Source organism: Anomalospiza imberbis, unplaced genomic scaffold (assembly GCF_031753505.1).
Source record: "Anomalospiza imberbis isolate Cuckoo-Finch-1a 21T00152 unplaced genomic scaffold, ASM3175350v1 scaffold_314, whole genome shotgun sequence".
Taxonomy (NCBI): domain Eukaryota; kingdom Metazoa; phylum Chordata; class Aves; order Passeriformes; family Viduidae; genus Anomalospiza; species Anomalospiza imberbis.
In genome coordinates, this window is record NW_027099935.1 from 35,030 (window position 1) to 50,941 (window position 15,912).

General features: G+C 54.5%; 1 protein-coding gene across 1 annotated transcript in view; it reads right to left on the minus strand.

Moving 5' to 3' along the window:
- Positions 1–12,374, minus strand: part of LOC137466605 (protein Wiz-like) — a gene marked incomplete at its 5' end in the record, with an annotated part of 40,459 nt that extends 28,085 nt beyond the window's left edge. The window contains 3 exon segments of the mRNA XM_068178284.1: positions 5,908–6,474; positions 8,063–10,335; positions 12,304–12,374. Coding sequence (XP_068034385.1) covers positions 5,908–6,474; positions 8,063–10,335; positions 12,304–12,374 — 2,911 coding nt within the window.
- Positions 12,375–15,912: the final 3,538 nt, after the last annotated feature.

A 15,912-nucleotide genomic window follows, 5' to 3' on the forward strand; every position in this document is an offset into this window, starting at 1 on the left:
AATTTGGGGAGAATTTGGGTAATTTTGGGGGGGAAAAAAGATGAATTTGGGGGATTTGGGGAGGCAGTCGGGGGATTTGGAAGGGGAAAAGGGGAATTTGGACAATTTTGTGGGGAAATAAGGGAATTGGGGGGGGAAAGGGGGAAATTGGGGGGTTTTGGCGGGAAATAGGGGGAATTTTGGGGGGAAGGGGATTTTTTTTGGGGGGGGGAAAAGGGGGAATTTGGGTATGGGAATTGGGAACACCCAGATTTTGGGGATTTGGAACTGAAATGTCCTGGATTTCCAATGGCAAATCCCCAAAATCCCAAACCATGGACCCAGAGGGGCTCCTCCTTCCGCTCCCAAAGGGATCCCGAAGTGATCCCAAATCCACCGAGTTTATCCCCAAAAAAAAAATCCCCAAAATGCGACGCCAAAAACCCAATCCCGAAACCCAAACCCCCAAACTAATCCCAAAACGACCAAATTTATCCCAAAGTCAAAAGCGCATCCCGAAAACACAAAACCCCAAACGGATCCCAAATGGATCCCGAAAACCCCAAACTGATCCCAAAAAATCCCCAAAATCCAAATCTGAGAACGGAACCCAGAACCCCAACCCCAAATGGATCCCAAAAAATCCCCAAAATCCAAATCTGAGAACGGAACCCAGAACCCCAACCCCAAATGGATCCCAAAAACCCCAAACTGATCCCAAAAAATCCCCAAAATCCAAATCTAAGAATGGACCCCAGAACCCCAACCCCAAATGGATCCCAAAAACCCCAAAACTGATCCCAAAAAATCCCCAAAATCCAAATCTGAGAACGGAACCCAGAACCCCAACCCCAAACTGATCCCAAAAAATCCCCAAAATCCAAATCTGAGAACGGAACCCAGAACCCCAACCCCAAATGGATCCCAAAAACCCCAAACTGATCCCAAAAAATCCCCAAAATCCAAATCTGAGAACGGAACCCAGAACCCCAACCCCAAATGGATCCCAAAAACCCCAAACTGATCCCAAAAAATCCCCAAAATCCAAATCTGAGAACGGAACCCAGAACCCCAACCCCAAACGGATCCCAAAAACCCAAAACTGATCCCAAAAAATCCCCAAAATCCAAATCTAAGAACGGAACCCAGAACCCCAACCCCAAATGGATCCCAAAAACCCAAAACTGGTCCCAAAAAATCCCCAAAATCCAAATCTGAGAACGGAACCCAGAACCCCAACCCCAAATGGATCCCAAAAACCCCAAACTGATCCCAAAAAATCCCCAAAATCCAAATCTGAGAACGGAACCCAGAACCCCAACCCCAAATGGATCCCAAAAACCCCAAACTGATCCCAAAAAATCCCCAAAATCCAAATCTGAGAACGGAACCCAGAACCCCAACCCCAAATGGATCCCAAAAACCCCAAACTGATCCCAAAAAATCCCCAAAATCCAAATCTGAGAACGGAACCCAGAACCCCAACCCCAAACGGATCCCAAAAACCCAAAACTGATCCCAAAAAATCCCCAAAATCCAAATCTAAGAACGGAACCCAGAACCCCAACCCCAAATGGATCCCAAAAACCCAAAACTGGTCCCAAAAAATCCCCAAAATCCAAATCTGAGAACGGAACCCAGAACCCCAACCCCAAATGGATCCCAAAAACCCAAAACTGATCCCAAAAAATCCCCAAAATCCAAATCTGAGAACGGAACCCAGAACCCCAACCCCAAATGGATCCCAAAAACCCAAAAACTGATCCCAAAAAATCCCAAAATCCAAATCGAAGAACGGAACCCAGAACCCCAACCCCAAATGGATCCCAAAAACCCAAAACTGATCCCAAAAAATCCCCAAAATCCAAGAACGGAACCCAGAACCCCAACCCCAAATGGATCCCAAAAAATCCCCAAAATCCAAATCTGAGAACGGAACCCAGAACCCCAACCCCAAATGGATCCCAAAACCGCAAAACTGATCCCAAAAAATCCCCAAAATCCAAATCTAAGAAAGGAACCGAGAACCCCAACCCCAAATGGATCCCAAAAACCCAAAACTGATCCCAAAAAATCCCCAAAATCCAAATCTGAGAATGGAACCCAGAACCCCAACCCCAAACGGATCCCAAAGGATCCCAAAACCCAAAACCGATCCCAAAAAATCCCCAAAATCCAAATCTGAGAACGGAACCCAGAACCCCAACCCCAAATGGATCCCAAAAACCAAAAACTGATCCCAAAAAATCCCCAAAATCCAAATCTGAGAACGGAACCCAGAACCCCAACCCCAAATGGATCCCAAAAACCCCAAACTGATCCCAAAAAATCCCCAAAATCCAAATCTGAGAACGGAACCCAGAACCCCAACCCCAAATGGATCCCAAAAACCGCAAAACTGATCCCAAAAAATCCCCAAAATCCAAATCTAAGAAAGGAACCGAGAACCCCAACCCCAAATGGATCCCAAAAACCCAAAACTGATCCCAAAAAATCCCCAAAATCCAAATCTAAGAAAGGAACCGAGAACCCCAACCCCAAATGGATCCCAAAAACCCCAAAACTGATCCCAAAAAATCCCCAAAATCCAAATCTGAGAACGGAACCCAGAACCCCAACCCCAAATGGATCCCAAAAACCCCAAAACCCAAAACTGATCCCAAAAAATCCCCAAAATCCAAATCTGAGAACGGAACCCAGAACCCCAACCCCAAATGGATCCCAAAAACCCAAAACTGATCCCAAAAAATCCCCAAAATCCAAATCTGAGAACGGAACCCAGAACCCCAACCCCAAATGGATCCCAAAAACCCCAAAACCGATCCCAAAAATCCCCAAAATCCAAATCTGAGAACGGAACCCAGAACCCCAACCCCAAACGGATCCCAAAAACCCAAAACTGATCCCAAAAAATCCCCAAAATCCAAATCGAAGAACGGAACCCAGAACCCCAACCCCAAATGGATCCCAAAAACCCCAAAACCGATCCCAAAAAATCCCCAAAATCCAAATCTGACAACGGAACCCAGAACCCCAACCCCAAACGGATCCCAAAAACCCCAAAACCGATCCCAAAAAATCCCCCAAATCCAAATCTAAGAACGGAACCCAGAACCCCAACCCCAAATGGATCCCAAAAACCCCAAAACCGATCCAAAAAATCCCCAAAATCCAAATCTGAGAACGGAACCCAGAACCCCAACCCCAAATGGATCCCAAAAACCCCAAAACTGATCCCAAAAAATCCCCAAAATCCAAATCTGAGAACGGAACCCAGAACCCCAACCCCAAACGGATCCCAAAAACCCAAAACTGATCCCAAAAAATCCCCAAAATCCAAATCGAAGAACGGAACCCAGAACCCCAACCCCAAATGGATCCCAAAAACCCAAAACCGATCCCAAAAAATCCCCAAAATCCAAATCTGAGAACGGAACCCAGAACCCCAACCCCAAACGGATCCCAAAAACCCCAAAACTGATCCCAAAAAATCCCCAAAATCCAAATCTAAGAATGGACCCCAGAACCCCAACCCCAAATGGATCCCAAAAACCCCAAAACTGATCCCAAAAAATCCCCAAAATCCAAATCTGAGAACGGAACCCAGAACCCCAACCCCAAACGGATCCCAAAAACCCAAAACTGATCCCAAAAAATCCCCAAAATCCAAATCTGAGAACGGAACCCAGAACCCCAACCCCAAACGGATCCCAAAAACCCAAAACCGATCCCAAAAAATCCCCAAAATCCAAATCTGAGAATGGAACCCAGAACCCCAACCCCAAATGGATCCCAAAAACCCAAAACTGATCCCAAAAAATCCCCAAAATCCAAATCTGAGAACGGAACCCAGAACCCCAACCCCAAATGGATCCCAAAAACCCCAAAACCGATCCCAAAAAATCCCCAAAATCCAAATCTGAGAACGGAACCCAGAACCCCAACCCCAAATGGATCCCAAAAACCCAAAACCGATCCCAAAAAATCCCCAAAATTCAAATCTGAGAACGGAACCCAGAACCCCAACCCCAAACGGATCCCAAAAACCCAAAACCGATCCCAAAAAATCCCCAAAATCCAAATCTGACAACGGAACCCAGAACCCCAACCCCAAACGGATCCCAAAAACCCAAAACTGATCCCAAAAAATCCCCAAAATCCAAATCTGAGAATGGAACCCAAAACCCCAACCCCAAATGGATCCCAAAAACCCAAAACCGATCCCAAAAAATCCCCAAAATCCAAATCTGAGAACGGAACCCAGAACCCCAACCCCAAACGGATCCCAAAAACCCAAAACTGATCCCAAAAAATCCCCAAAATCCAAGAACGGAACCCAGAACCCCAACCCCAAATGGATCCCAAAAACCCAAAACCGATCCCAAAAAATCCCCAAAATCCAAATCTGAGAACGGAACCCAGAACCCCAACCCCAAACGGATCCCAAAAACCCAAAACCGATCCCAAAAAATCCCCAAAATCCAAATCTGAGAAAGGAACCGAGAACCCCAACCCCAAACGGATCCCAAAAACCCCAAAACCGATCCCAAAAAATCCCCAAAATCCAAATCTGAGAACGGAACCCAGAACCCCAACCTCAAATGGATCCCAAAAACCCCCAAAACTGATCCCAAAAAATCCCCAAAATCCAAATCTGAGAACGGAACCCAGAACCCCAACCCCAAACGGATCCCAAAGGATCCCAAAACCCAAAACTGATCCCAAAAAATCCCCAAAATCCAAATCTGAGAACGGAACCGAGAACCCCAACCCCAAACGGATCCCAAAAACCCCAAAACTGATCCCAAAAAATCCCCAAAATCCAAATCTGAGAACGGAACCCAGAACCCCAACCCCAAATGGATCCCAAAAACCCAAAACTGGTCCCAAAAAATCCCCAAAATCCAAATCGGAGAATGGAACCCAGAACCCCAACCCCAAATGGATCCCAAAAACCCCAAAACCCAAAACTGATCCCAAAAAATCCCCAAAATCCAAATCTGAGAACGGAACCCAGAACCCCAACCCCAAATGGATCCCAAAAACCCCAAAACTGATCCCAAAAAATCCCCAAAATCCAAATCTGAGAACGGAACCCAGAACCCCAACCCCAAACGGATCCCAAAAACCCAAAACTGATCCCAAAAAATCCCCAAAATCCAAATCTGAGAACGGAACCCAGAACCCCAACCCCAAAAACTGATCCCAAAAACCCAAAACTGATCCCAAAAAATCCCCAAAATCCAAATCTGAGAATGGACCCCAGAACCCCAACCCCAAATGGATCCCAAAAACCCAAAACTGGTCCCAAAAAATCCCCAAAATCCAAATCTGAGAACGGAACCCAGAACCCCAACCCCAAATGGATCCCAAAAACCCCAAAACCCAAAACTGATCCCAAAAAATCCCAAAATCCAAATCGAAGAACGGAACCCAGAACCCCAACCCCAAACGGATCCCAAAAACCCAAAACCGATCCCAAAAAATCCCCAAAATCCAAATCTGAGAATGGAACCCAGAACCCCAACCCCAAACGGATCCCAAAGGATCCCAAAAACCCAAAACTGATCCCAAAAAATCCCCAAAATCCAAATCGAAGAACGGAACCCAGAACCCCAACCCCAAATGGATCCCAAAAACCCAAAACTGATCCCAAAAAATCCCCAAAATCCAAATCTGAGCACAGAACCCAGAACCCCAACCCCAAATGGATCCCAAAAACCCCAAACTGATCCCAAAAAATCCCCAAAATCCAAATCGAAGAACGGAACCCAGAACCCCAACCTCAAGTCGATCCCAAAAACCCCAAAACTGATCCCAAAAAATCCCCAAAATCCAAATCTGAGAACGGAACCCAGAACCCCAACCTCAAGTCGATCCCAAAAACCCCAACTGGATCCCAAAACCCCTCAAAAGCCCCAAACCCGCCCGGAATTCCCGATTTCTCCCCGTTTTTGGGGTCGCTCACCGTCCCTGTAGGGCTGCAGAACTTCATCCCCCAGGGCGGCGGGAACGGCGCCGCTTTCGGCAGATCCCGGTGGAGATCCTGGTGGAGATCCTGGTGGAGATCCCGGTGATCCAGGTGGAGATCTCGTTGGAGATTTCGTTGGAGATCCCGGTGATCCGGGTGGAGATCCTGGTGGAGGTCGCGGTGATCCAGGTGCAGATCCCGGTGGAGATCCCGCTGGAGATCGCGGTGATCCGGGTGGAGATCCCGGTGGAGATCGCGGTGATCCGGGTGCAGATCCCGCTGGAGATCGCGGTGGTCGCGGCCGGGGGAGGGCCCCATGGCCCGCAGCAGCGCCGGGTGCTCGGGGGCGGTGGCCAGGAGCTCCTTGAGGATGTGGATGGGGGACACGGTGAGCTCCCAGTTGGTGATGCCGAAATCGCGCAGGTGGGCGCGGGCGTGGCTCGACAGCCCCGCCCGCGTGTCGAAGCCCGCGCCGCAGAACTCGCAGCGCATCAGGCTGAACGTGCCCGGGTCGAAGTTGGCCACTGGAAACAGGGACACGTGGTCAGTGGTGGGACCAGGGCCACCAGAAACCACCAGAAGCTCGAAAACCCAAAAAAAAACCCCCACCAAAAACCAGCAAGAACCCAAAAAACCCACCCAAAAAACCACCAAGATCCACCCCGTGAGGGTGAACGTGCCCGGGTTGAAGTTGGCCACTGGAAACAGGGACACGTGGTCAGTGGTGGGACCAGGGCCACCAGAAACCACCAGAAGCTCGAAAACCCCAAAAAAATCCCACCAGGACCACCAAAAACCAGCAAGAACCCAAAAAACCCCACCCAAAAAACCACCAAGATCCACCCCGTGAGGGTGAACGTGCCCCGGTAGAAGTTGGCCACTGGAAACAGGGACACGTGGTCAGTGGTGGGACCAGGGCCACCAGAAACCACCAGAAGCTCGAAAGCCCAAAAAAAAACCCCACCAGGACCACCAAAAACCAGCAAGAACCCAAAAAAACCCACCCAAAAAACCACCAAAATACACCCCATGAGGGTGAACGTGCCCGGGTCGAAGTTGGCCGCTGGAACGAGGGAAAGGTGGTCAGTGGTGGGACCAGGGCTACCAAAAACCACCCCAGGACCACCAAAAACCAGCAAGAACCCAAAAAAACCCACCCAAAAAATCACCAAAACCCAGCCCATGAGGGTGAACGTGCCCGGGTTGAAGTTGGCCACTGGAAACAGGGACACGTGGTCAGTGGTGGGACCAGGGCCACCAGAAACCACCCCAGGACCACCAAAAACCAGCAAGAACCCAAAAAACCCCACCCAAAAAACCACCAAGATCCACCCCGTGAGGGTGAACGTGCCCCGGTAGAAGTTGGCCACTGGAAACAGGGACACGTGGTCAGTGGTGGGACCAGGGCCACCAGAAACCACCAGAAGCTCGAAAGCCCAAAAAAAAAACCCCACCAGGACCACCAAAAACCAGCAAGAACCCAAAAAAACCCACCCAAAAAACCACCAAAATACACCCCATGAGGGTGAACGTGCCCGGGTCGAAGTTGGCCGCTGGAACGAGGGAAAGGTGGTCAGTGGTGGGACCAGGGCTACCAAAAACCACCCCAGGACCACCAAAAACCAGCAAGAACCCAAAAAAACCCACCCAAAAAATCACCAAAACCCAGCCCATGAGGGTGAACGTGCCCGGGTTGAAGTTGGCCACTGGAAACAGGGACACGTGGTCAGTGGTGGGACCAGGGCCACCAGAAACCACCAGGAATCCTGAAAACCCCACCCAAAAAACCACCAAGATCCAGCTCAGGTCAGATGTCCAGGGGGGTTTGCAGCCACCATGGCCACCAAGACCTGTGGTCAGATGTCCAGGTGGGTTTGTAGCCACCATGGCCACCAAGACCTGTGGTCAGATGTCCAGGTGGGTTTGTAGCCACCATGGCCACCAAGACCTGTGGTCAGATGTCCAGGTGGGTTTGCAGCCACCATGGCCACCAAGACCTGTGGGTTTGTAGCCCCCAAACCCCACAGCCCACGAGGCAGGTCCCCGAGGCCGGGCGGGAGCAGAAGACCTCCCCGTTGGAGCGCCGACGGGCAGGAATTCGGTACAAACTACCTTTTTTCTTCTTCTTCTGGAAGGAGAACTTCTGCTCGATGGCCTTGACCTCCTCGGCCGAGATGAAGTGCCGCACGTTGTAGCTGACGCCGACGCGGTTGAGGTGGCCGCGCACGTGGTTGGCCAGGCCGATGCCGTTGTGGAAGCGGTCGGGGCAGTAGGGACATTTCCTCTCCTCGTTCTTCAGCATGGTGGCCTCCGAGTCCAGGAGGTCCTCGAGCTCCAGGGGACCCTCCAGGGGCGCGTCCAGCAGCAGAACGTCCAAGGGGAGAGGTTCCTCCAGCAGGAAATCCCGCGGCGGGAGAAGCTTCTTCTTGAGGGGCTTCCCCCGCGGCCTCTTGGCGGCCCTGGGGTGGGCGGTCATCTCCTCCAGGACCACCACGGGCACCGTCATCCTCAGCTGGTGCCGCTGCTCCTCCGAGGCCACCGCCGGGTCCGTGGCCCTCAGGGTGGCCGCGAAGGTCCTCTTGAGGTCCAGCGCGGCCTGAGGGACGGCGACAGCGGCCCGGCCGTGCCCCGGCTCCATCTCCTCCTCGGCGCCGCCGTCGCCGGCCGGCGCCCAGCCGTGCCGCAGCTCCTCCGGCGCCGCGGGGTGGCCGCGGAGGTTGTCCCCGTCGCCTTCCAGCTGTTGGGTGGCCGCTCTCTTCCTCAGCTGCTGCAGGGCCGAGGGGGAGTAGGCTTTGGACGAGGAGAAGCCGGCAAAGCCCAAACTTTGGTGCGGCGCGGAATACGGCGCCGCCTTCCTGGCGTGGTGGAATCCCTGCAGCTCCTTCTTGGCGGCGCCGTCGCTCTTGTCCAACCTGGGGTGGCCCAACCCGAAGGCGGGCGGGGCGGGCTCGTAGAGGGACGGACCTTCCCGGCACGGGGGCAGGAAGAGCCGCTCCGAAAAGCCCTTTTCGGTTTTGCCAAAAATCTCGGCGTCGGCGAAGCGGGCGGGCCGGGCGGGGCTGTAGGAATCGTGGCTGGTGCCGGGCTGGTTGGCGTCGTCCTCGAAGCTCTCGGGCTGCCAGGAGAAGTGGGAGTGGGCGTATCTCAGGTGCTCCTTGAGGATGTGCTCGTTGGGCGCCGGGAAGCCGCAGAGGACGCAGGCGCTCGGCGCTTTGCCGGGCGGCGCCGCCGGCAGCTCGTCGGCTTGGAAGGGTTTGTAGAGGCCGTGCCCGGCGCCGTCGCGGAGCTCTCCGAAGAGGCTGGAGCTCCTGTTGGCGTGCTCCTTCCTCTCCTTGACGTGCATCTTGGCGTGCTGCACGAAGATCTTGGAGGAGTTGGTGCCGAAAACGCACTTGGGGCACTGCAGCCGCGCCTCGCGGCCCTCGTCCGGGAACTCGTTCAGCTTCTGGATCTCCTCGATGATCTTCTCCCGCGACTCCTGGTGCAGCCTCTTGTGCCGCTCCAGCGCCGCCGGGTCGGCGAAGGCCCAGCCGCACTCGCCGCAGCAGAAGCGGCAGCGGCCGGCGGGCGCGTCGGCGCCGCGCTCGGCGCCGCGGTTGTGCTGCAGCATGTGCTCCAGCAGGTGCTCCTTGCGGCGGAAGTAGATGCTGCACTCGATGCAGGTGAAGACGCTGGGGTCGTCCTCCTGCTCCAGCGCCTCGTCCTTGCGCGGCTCCTCCAGCAGCACCCCGCACACGTACGGCCGCACCTCCACCGCCACGGCGCCGCACGGCGCCGGCTCCGGCAGCAGCCGCTCCACCGTGTCCTCGGCGTTCACCGTCCACGACTGCTTCCCCACCACGTCCAGCTTCGGCAGCGCCCACTCGGGCGCGGCCGCGGAGCCCGGCTCGGCCGCGTCCGGCTCGGCCGCCGGCGCTCTCCGCCGGCAGCTCTCCGAGGCTTTGGCTTTGGCTCTGCGCAACGCCGGCGCCGCTTCCCGGCCGGCCGGAGCGCGGAAGGCCGAGCCGGCCGCTCCGTCCGGCGCCGGCTGGAGGTCCTGGAAGGACGGGCTGGGGCTCCTGGAGATCCACTCCAACCTCTGGACGCCCCTGCGGCTCTGCCCGTCCGCGTGCTTTGGTTCGTTTCGGGGGTATCTCTCCTCGGCGGCGGCCGGGCGAGGCTCGGGAGATCCCGGCGCCGCGGCGCCGCCGGCGTCCGGCTCGTCGCGGTCGCCGTCCGGCGGCCCGGCGGCGACCGGGCGCGGCTCCGGGGAGTCGCCGGGGCCGGGCCGCCGCTCTAAAGTGCTTTCGTCCGTCCCTTCGTCCGGCCGCGCGCCCCAGGACGCGGCCAGGGCCGCCGGCCGGAACAGCGCCCGCGGGAACGCCGGCTGCTCCTCGGACACCGGGCTGCAAGGGAATTTCGGGGTGAAAAGCGGGGTTTTGGGAAAACACCGGCGTGGGGCACTCCCAAAAATGTGGCAGGGGAACGGATCCATCCCTTCCCACCCTGCCGTGGCGGAAGAGCCCTCGGGAATTCCGGGTGTTCCTCGTCTGCGGGGCTGGAAGGGAATTTTGGGGTGAAAAGCGGGGTTTTGGGAAAACACGAGCAGGATGTTGCCAGGGGGAACTGGGATGGATCCAAAAGGAACTGGGATGGATCCAGGGGAGCTGGGATGGATCCAGGGGAACTGGGATGGATCCAGGGGAGCTGGGATGGATCCAGGGGAACTGGGATGGATCCAGGGGGAGCTGGGATGGATCCAGTGGAGCTGGGATGGATCCAAGGGGAGCTGGGATGGATCCAGGGGGAGCTGGGATGGATCCAGGGGAACTGGGATGGATCCAAGGGGAACTGGGATGGATCCAAGGGGAACTGGGAGGGATCCAAGGGGAACTGGGATGGATCCAGGGGGAACTGGGATGGATCCAAAAGGAACTGGGATGGATCCAGGGGAGCTGGGATGGATCCAGGGGAACTGGGATGGATCCAGGGGGAATTGGGATGGATCCAGGGGAGCTGGGATGGATCCAGGGGAACTGGGATGGATCCAGGGGGAGCTGGGATGGATCCAGTGGAGCTGGGATGGATCCAAGGGGAGCTGGGATGGATCCAGGGGGAGCTGGGATGGATCCAGGGGAACTGGGATGGATCCAAGGGGAACTGGGATGGATCCAAGGGGAACTGGGAGGGATCCAGGGGAGCTGGGATGGATCCAAGGGGAGCTGGGATGGATCCAAGGGGAGCTGGGATGGATCCAGGGGAACTGGGATGGATCCAAGGGGAACTGGGATGGATCCAGGGGAGCTGGGATGGATCCAAGGGGAACTGGGATGGATCCAAAAGGAAGTGGGATGGATCCAGTGGAGCTGGGATGGATCCAGGGGAACTGGGATGGATCCAGGGGGAACTGGGATGGATCCAAAGGGAACTGGGATCACTTCAGGGGAACTGGGATGGATCCAGGGGGAGCTGGGATGGATCCAGTGAAGCTGGGATGGATCCAGGGGAACTGGGATGGATCCAGGGGAACTGGGATGGATCCAAGGGAACTGGGATGGATCCAGGGGAACTGGGATGGATCCAGGGGAACTGGGATCACTCCAGGGTGAACTGGGATCACTCCAGGGGAACTGGGATGGCTCCAGGGTGAACTGGGATCACTCCAAAGGGAACTGGGATCACTCCGGGGTGAACTGGGATCACTCCAGGGTGAACTGGGATCACTCCAGGGTGAACTGGGATCACTGCAGGGTGAACTGGGATCACTCCAAAGGGAACTGGGATCACTCCAGGGTGAACTGGGATCACTCCAGGGTGAACTGGGATCACTCCAGGGTGAACTGGGATCACTCCAGGGGAACTGGGATCACTCCAGGGTGAACTGGGATCACTCCAAAGGGAACTGGGATCACTCCAAAGGGAACTGGGATCACTCCAGGGTGAACTGGGATCACTCCAGTGTGAACTGGGATCACTCCAAAGGGAACTGGGATCACTCCAGGGTGAACTGGGATCACTCCAGTGTGAACTGGGATCACTCCAAAGGGAACTGGGATCACTCCAGGGTGAACTGGGATGGCTCCAGGGTGAACTGGGATCACTCCAGGGTGAACTGGGATCACTCCAAAGGGAACTGGGATCACTCCAGGGGAACTGGGATCACTCCAGGGTGAACTGGGATCACTCCAGGGTGAACTGGGATGGCTCCAGGGTGAACTGGGACCACTCCGGGGTGAACTGGGATGGCTCCAGGGTGAACTGGGATGGCTCCAGGGTGAACTGGGATGGCTCCAGGGTGAACTGGGATGGCTCCAGGGTGAACTGGGATGGCCTGGGAGCCCCTGGCCGTTCCCTCGGGAACCTCGGGAACTCACCCCAGCTGTGTCCGGTGAGCCGCGGCCGGGACGGCTCCGGAGAGGGCGGGGTCGGGCTCATCTGGAAAACACGGAGAGCGCCGGGGTCAGCGGGGCCGGGATGGTTTCCCAGGAAAGGCGCGGCCCCGGGGGGCCGGCGGCGCTCCCAGAGCTTCTCCCGGCACGCCCGAGCCCGGATTAGCGCCGGATTTCCCAGCCTGGCCCGGCGGGGACTCAGCGCCGGCAGCGGCACCCGAGGGATGAGCCTTCCTAAGCGGTTTAACGGGAAAGCTGCCGGAGATCCCGTTAGCCCGGCCCGGGGAGAGCCCCGGCACGGAGCCACGCTCCCGAAATCCCCGCTCCGCATTCCCAAAATCCCCGCTCCGCATTCCCAAAATCCCCACTCCGCATTCCCAAAAACCCAGTTCTGCATTCCCAAAATCCCGGTTCCACATTCCCAAATCCCCGCTCCGCATTCCCAAAATCCCAGTTCCGCATTCCCAAAATCCCAGTTCTGCATTCCCAAAATCCCAGTTCCGCATTCCCAAAATCCCAGTTCTGCATTCCCAAAATCCCAGTTCCGCATTCCCAAAATCCCTGCCCTACATTCCCAAAATCCTGGTTCCACATTCCCAAATCCCCACTCCACATTCGATAATCCCCGCTCTACATTCCCTAAATCCCAGTTCTGCATTCCCAAAATCCCGGTTCCGCATTCCCAAAATCCCCGCTCCGCATTCCCAAAATCCCGGTTCTGCATTCCACAAAAAACGGGGAACAGCCCCAACATTCCTAAAATCCCGGAGTTTGACCCCAACATTCCCAAAATCCAGCGTTTGACCCAACATTCCCAAAATCCCAGAGTTTAACCCCAATTCTCTCCAAATCCGGAGTTTAACTCCAACTGTCCCAAAATCCCAGAGTTTAACCCCAATTCTCCCCAAATCCCAGAGTTTGACCCCAAATATTCCCAAAATCCCGGCGTTTGACCCCAACATTCCCAAAATCCCGGAGTTTGACCCCAACATTCCCAAAATCCCGGAGTTTGACCCCAACATTCCTAAAATCCCGGAGTTTGACCCCAACAGTCCCAAAAATCCCAGAGTTTGACCCCAACAGTCCCAAAATCCTGGAGTTTGACCCCAACATTCCCAAAATCCCAGCGTTTGACCCCAACATTCCCAAAATCCCGGAGTTTGACCCCAACATTCCCAAAATCCCGGAGTTTGACCCCAAGATGTGGTTTTTTGGGATGGTTTCCATCAAAATCCCGGACGGGACTTGGGTGAGACCAAAATTGATTCCTGAGAACCCAAAATGGCGGAAGTTGGGCGGAATTTGTGACTCGACTTCCCCAAGCGACACGAGGGATTCCCAAATCCCTCCAAACCCAACGACGGCACCCAAAATTCCGTCCCAGGGCCGGGAGAGCGGCTGGGTGGGCACCGGGGAGTTGGCCTCCAACTCAACCCAACCCAACTCAACCCAACCCAACGAAAACAAACCCAACCCAACTCAACCAAAATCAACTCAACCAAAACCAACTCAACCAAACCCAACCCAACTCAACCCAACCCAACGAAAACAAACCCAACCCAACTCAACCAAAACCAACTCAACCAAACCCAACACAACTCAACCCAACCCAACCCAACGAAAACAAACCCAACCCAACTCAACCAAAACCAACTCAACCAAAACCAACACAACTCAACCCAACCCAACCCAACGAAAACAAACCCAACCCAACTCAACCAAAACCAACCAACTCAACCAAAACCAATCCAACTCAACCCAACCCAACTCAATGAAAATTAACCCAAACCAACTCAACCAAAACCAACCCAACTCAACCAAAACCAACCCAACTCAACCAAAACCAACCCAATGAAAATTAACCCAACCCAACTCAACCAAAACCAACCCAACTCAACCAAAACCAACCCAATGAAAATTAACCCAACCCAACTCAACCAAAACCAACCCAACAAAAATGAACCCAAACCAACTCAACCAAAACCAACACAATGAAAATTAACCCAACCCAACTCAACCAAAACCAACCCAACTCAACCCAATCCACTTCAACTCAACCCATCCAAACCCAACCCAACTCAATCAAACCTAACTCAATGAAAAAGAACCCAAACAACCCAACCAAACCCAACCCAACGAAAATGAACCCAATCCAACTCAACCAAAACCAACCCAACTCAACCCAACTCAACTCCACGAAAATGAACCCAAACCAACTCATCCCCACCCAACCCAACTCAAACCAAACCCAACTCAATCCATCCAAACCCAACCCAACCCAACCACAGGATTCCTGCCACGGACGGCGCGGATTTGGGGTCGTTACCCAGCACCATGAGGAATTCCATGATGGAAATTTTTAGCCATGGAATAATTAAGGTTGCTAAAGAAGAATCCCGGAATGGTCACGGTTGGAAGAGACCTCCAAGATCAAGCCCAACCCTCCCCTGGTCACCCAGGACCATGAGATGCGCAAAAATTGGGAGTTTCCGGTCCCCGGCACCGTCGGAGCTGTTTGACTTCCCAAAATCCCTCTGGAAACGCAGGGAAGTGGGAATTCCATTCCCCACGTCCCAGCCCGGCCCCAAATCCATCCAACGGCCCCAAATTTGGCTCTTCCAGCTCCAAGGAGCTCCCAGGGCGGGTCCAACCCAACCCTCGGGCAGGCAAAGGCGCCCAGGGTCGGTAATCCTGACGTTCCCGGGGAACGAGCGCGACGGACGGAGAAAAACACGGAAATTCCACAAAAAAGGGGAAATGGAAGTTCCGCCCTCTCCAATCCACCCGAAATAAATTCCCATGGAAAGCTGGGATTGACCCAGATCCACGGGATCGTCCTGGAACGTCCCCATCGGAGACACGGAGCCATGGAGAGCCGGTGATGTCATGGAATGATCCCAAATGAGCTTTGGAAGGTCCCCATCGGAGAGGATCCATGGGAGATCTGGTGACATCCCGGAATGATCCCAAATCAGCCCCGGAATGTCCCCATCAAAGTAGATCCATGGGAGATCTGGTGACATCACGGAATGATCCAAATAATCCCCAAAATGTCCCCATCAGAGCAAATCCATGGGAGATCTGGTGACATCATGGAATAATCCCAAATGAGCCCCGGAATGTCCCCATCAAAGCAGATCCATGGGAGATCTGGTGACATCCCGGAATGATCCCAAATGAGCTCTGGAATGTCCCCATTGGAGGACTGGGATGAGGTGGATCCATGGGAGATCTGGTGACATCGCGGAATGATCCCAAATAAACCCAAAATGTCCCCATCAAAGCAGATCCATGGGAGATCTGGTGACATCCCGGAATGATCCCAAATAATCCCAAAATGTCCCATCAAAGCAGATCCATGGGAGATCTGGTGACATCCCAGAATGATCCCAAATGAGCTCTGGAATGTCCCCATTGGAGAGCATCCGCAGAAGATCTGGTGACATCATGGAATGATCCCAAATAATCCCCAAAATGTCCCCATCACAGCAAATCCATGGGAGATCTGGGGCCATCATGGAATGATCCCAAATAAACCCAAAAATGTCCCATCAGAGCAAATCCATGGAAGATCTGGTGACATCACGGAATGAT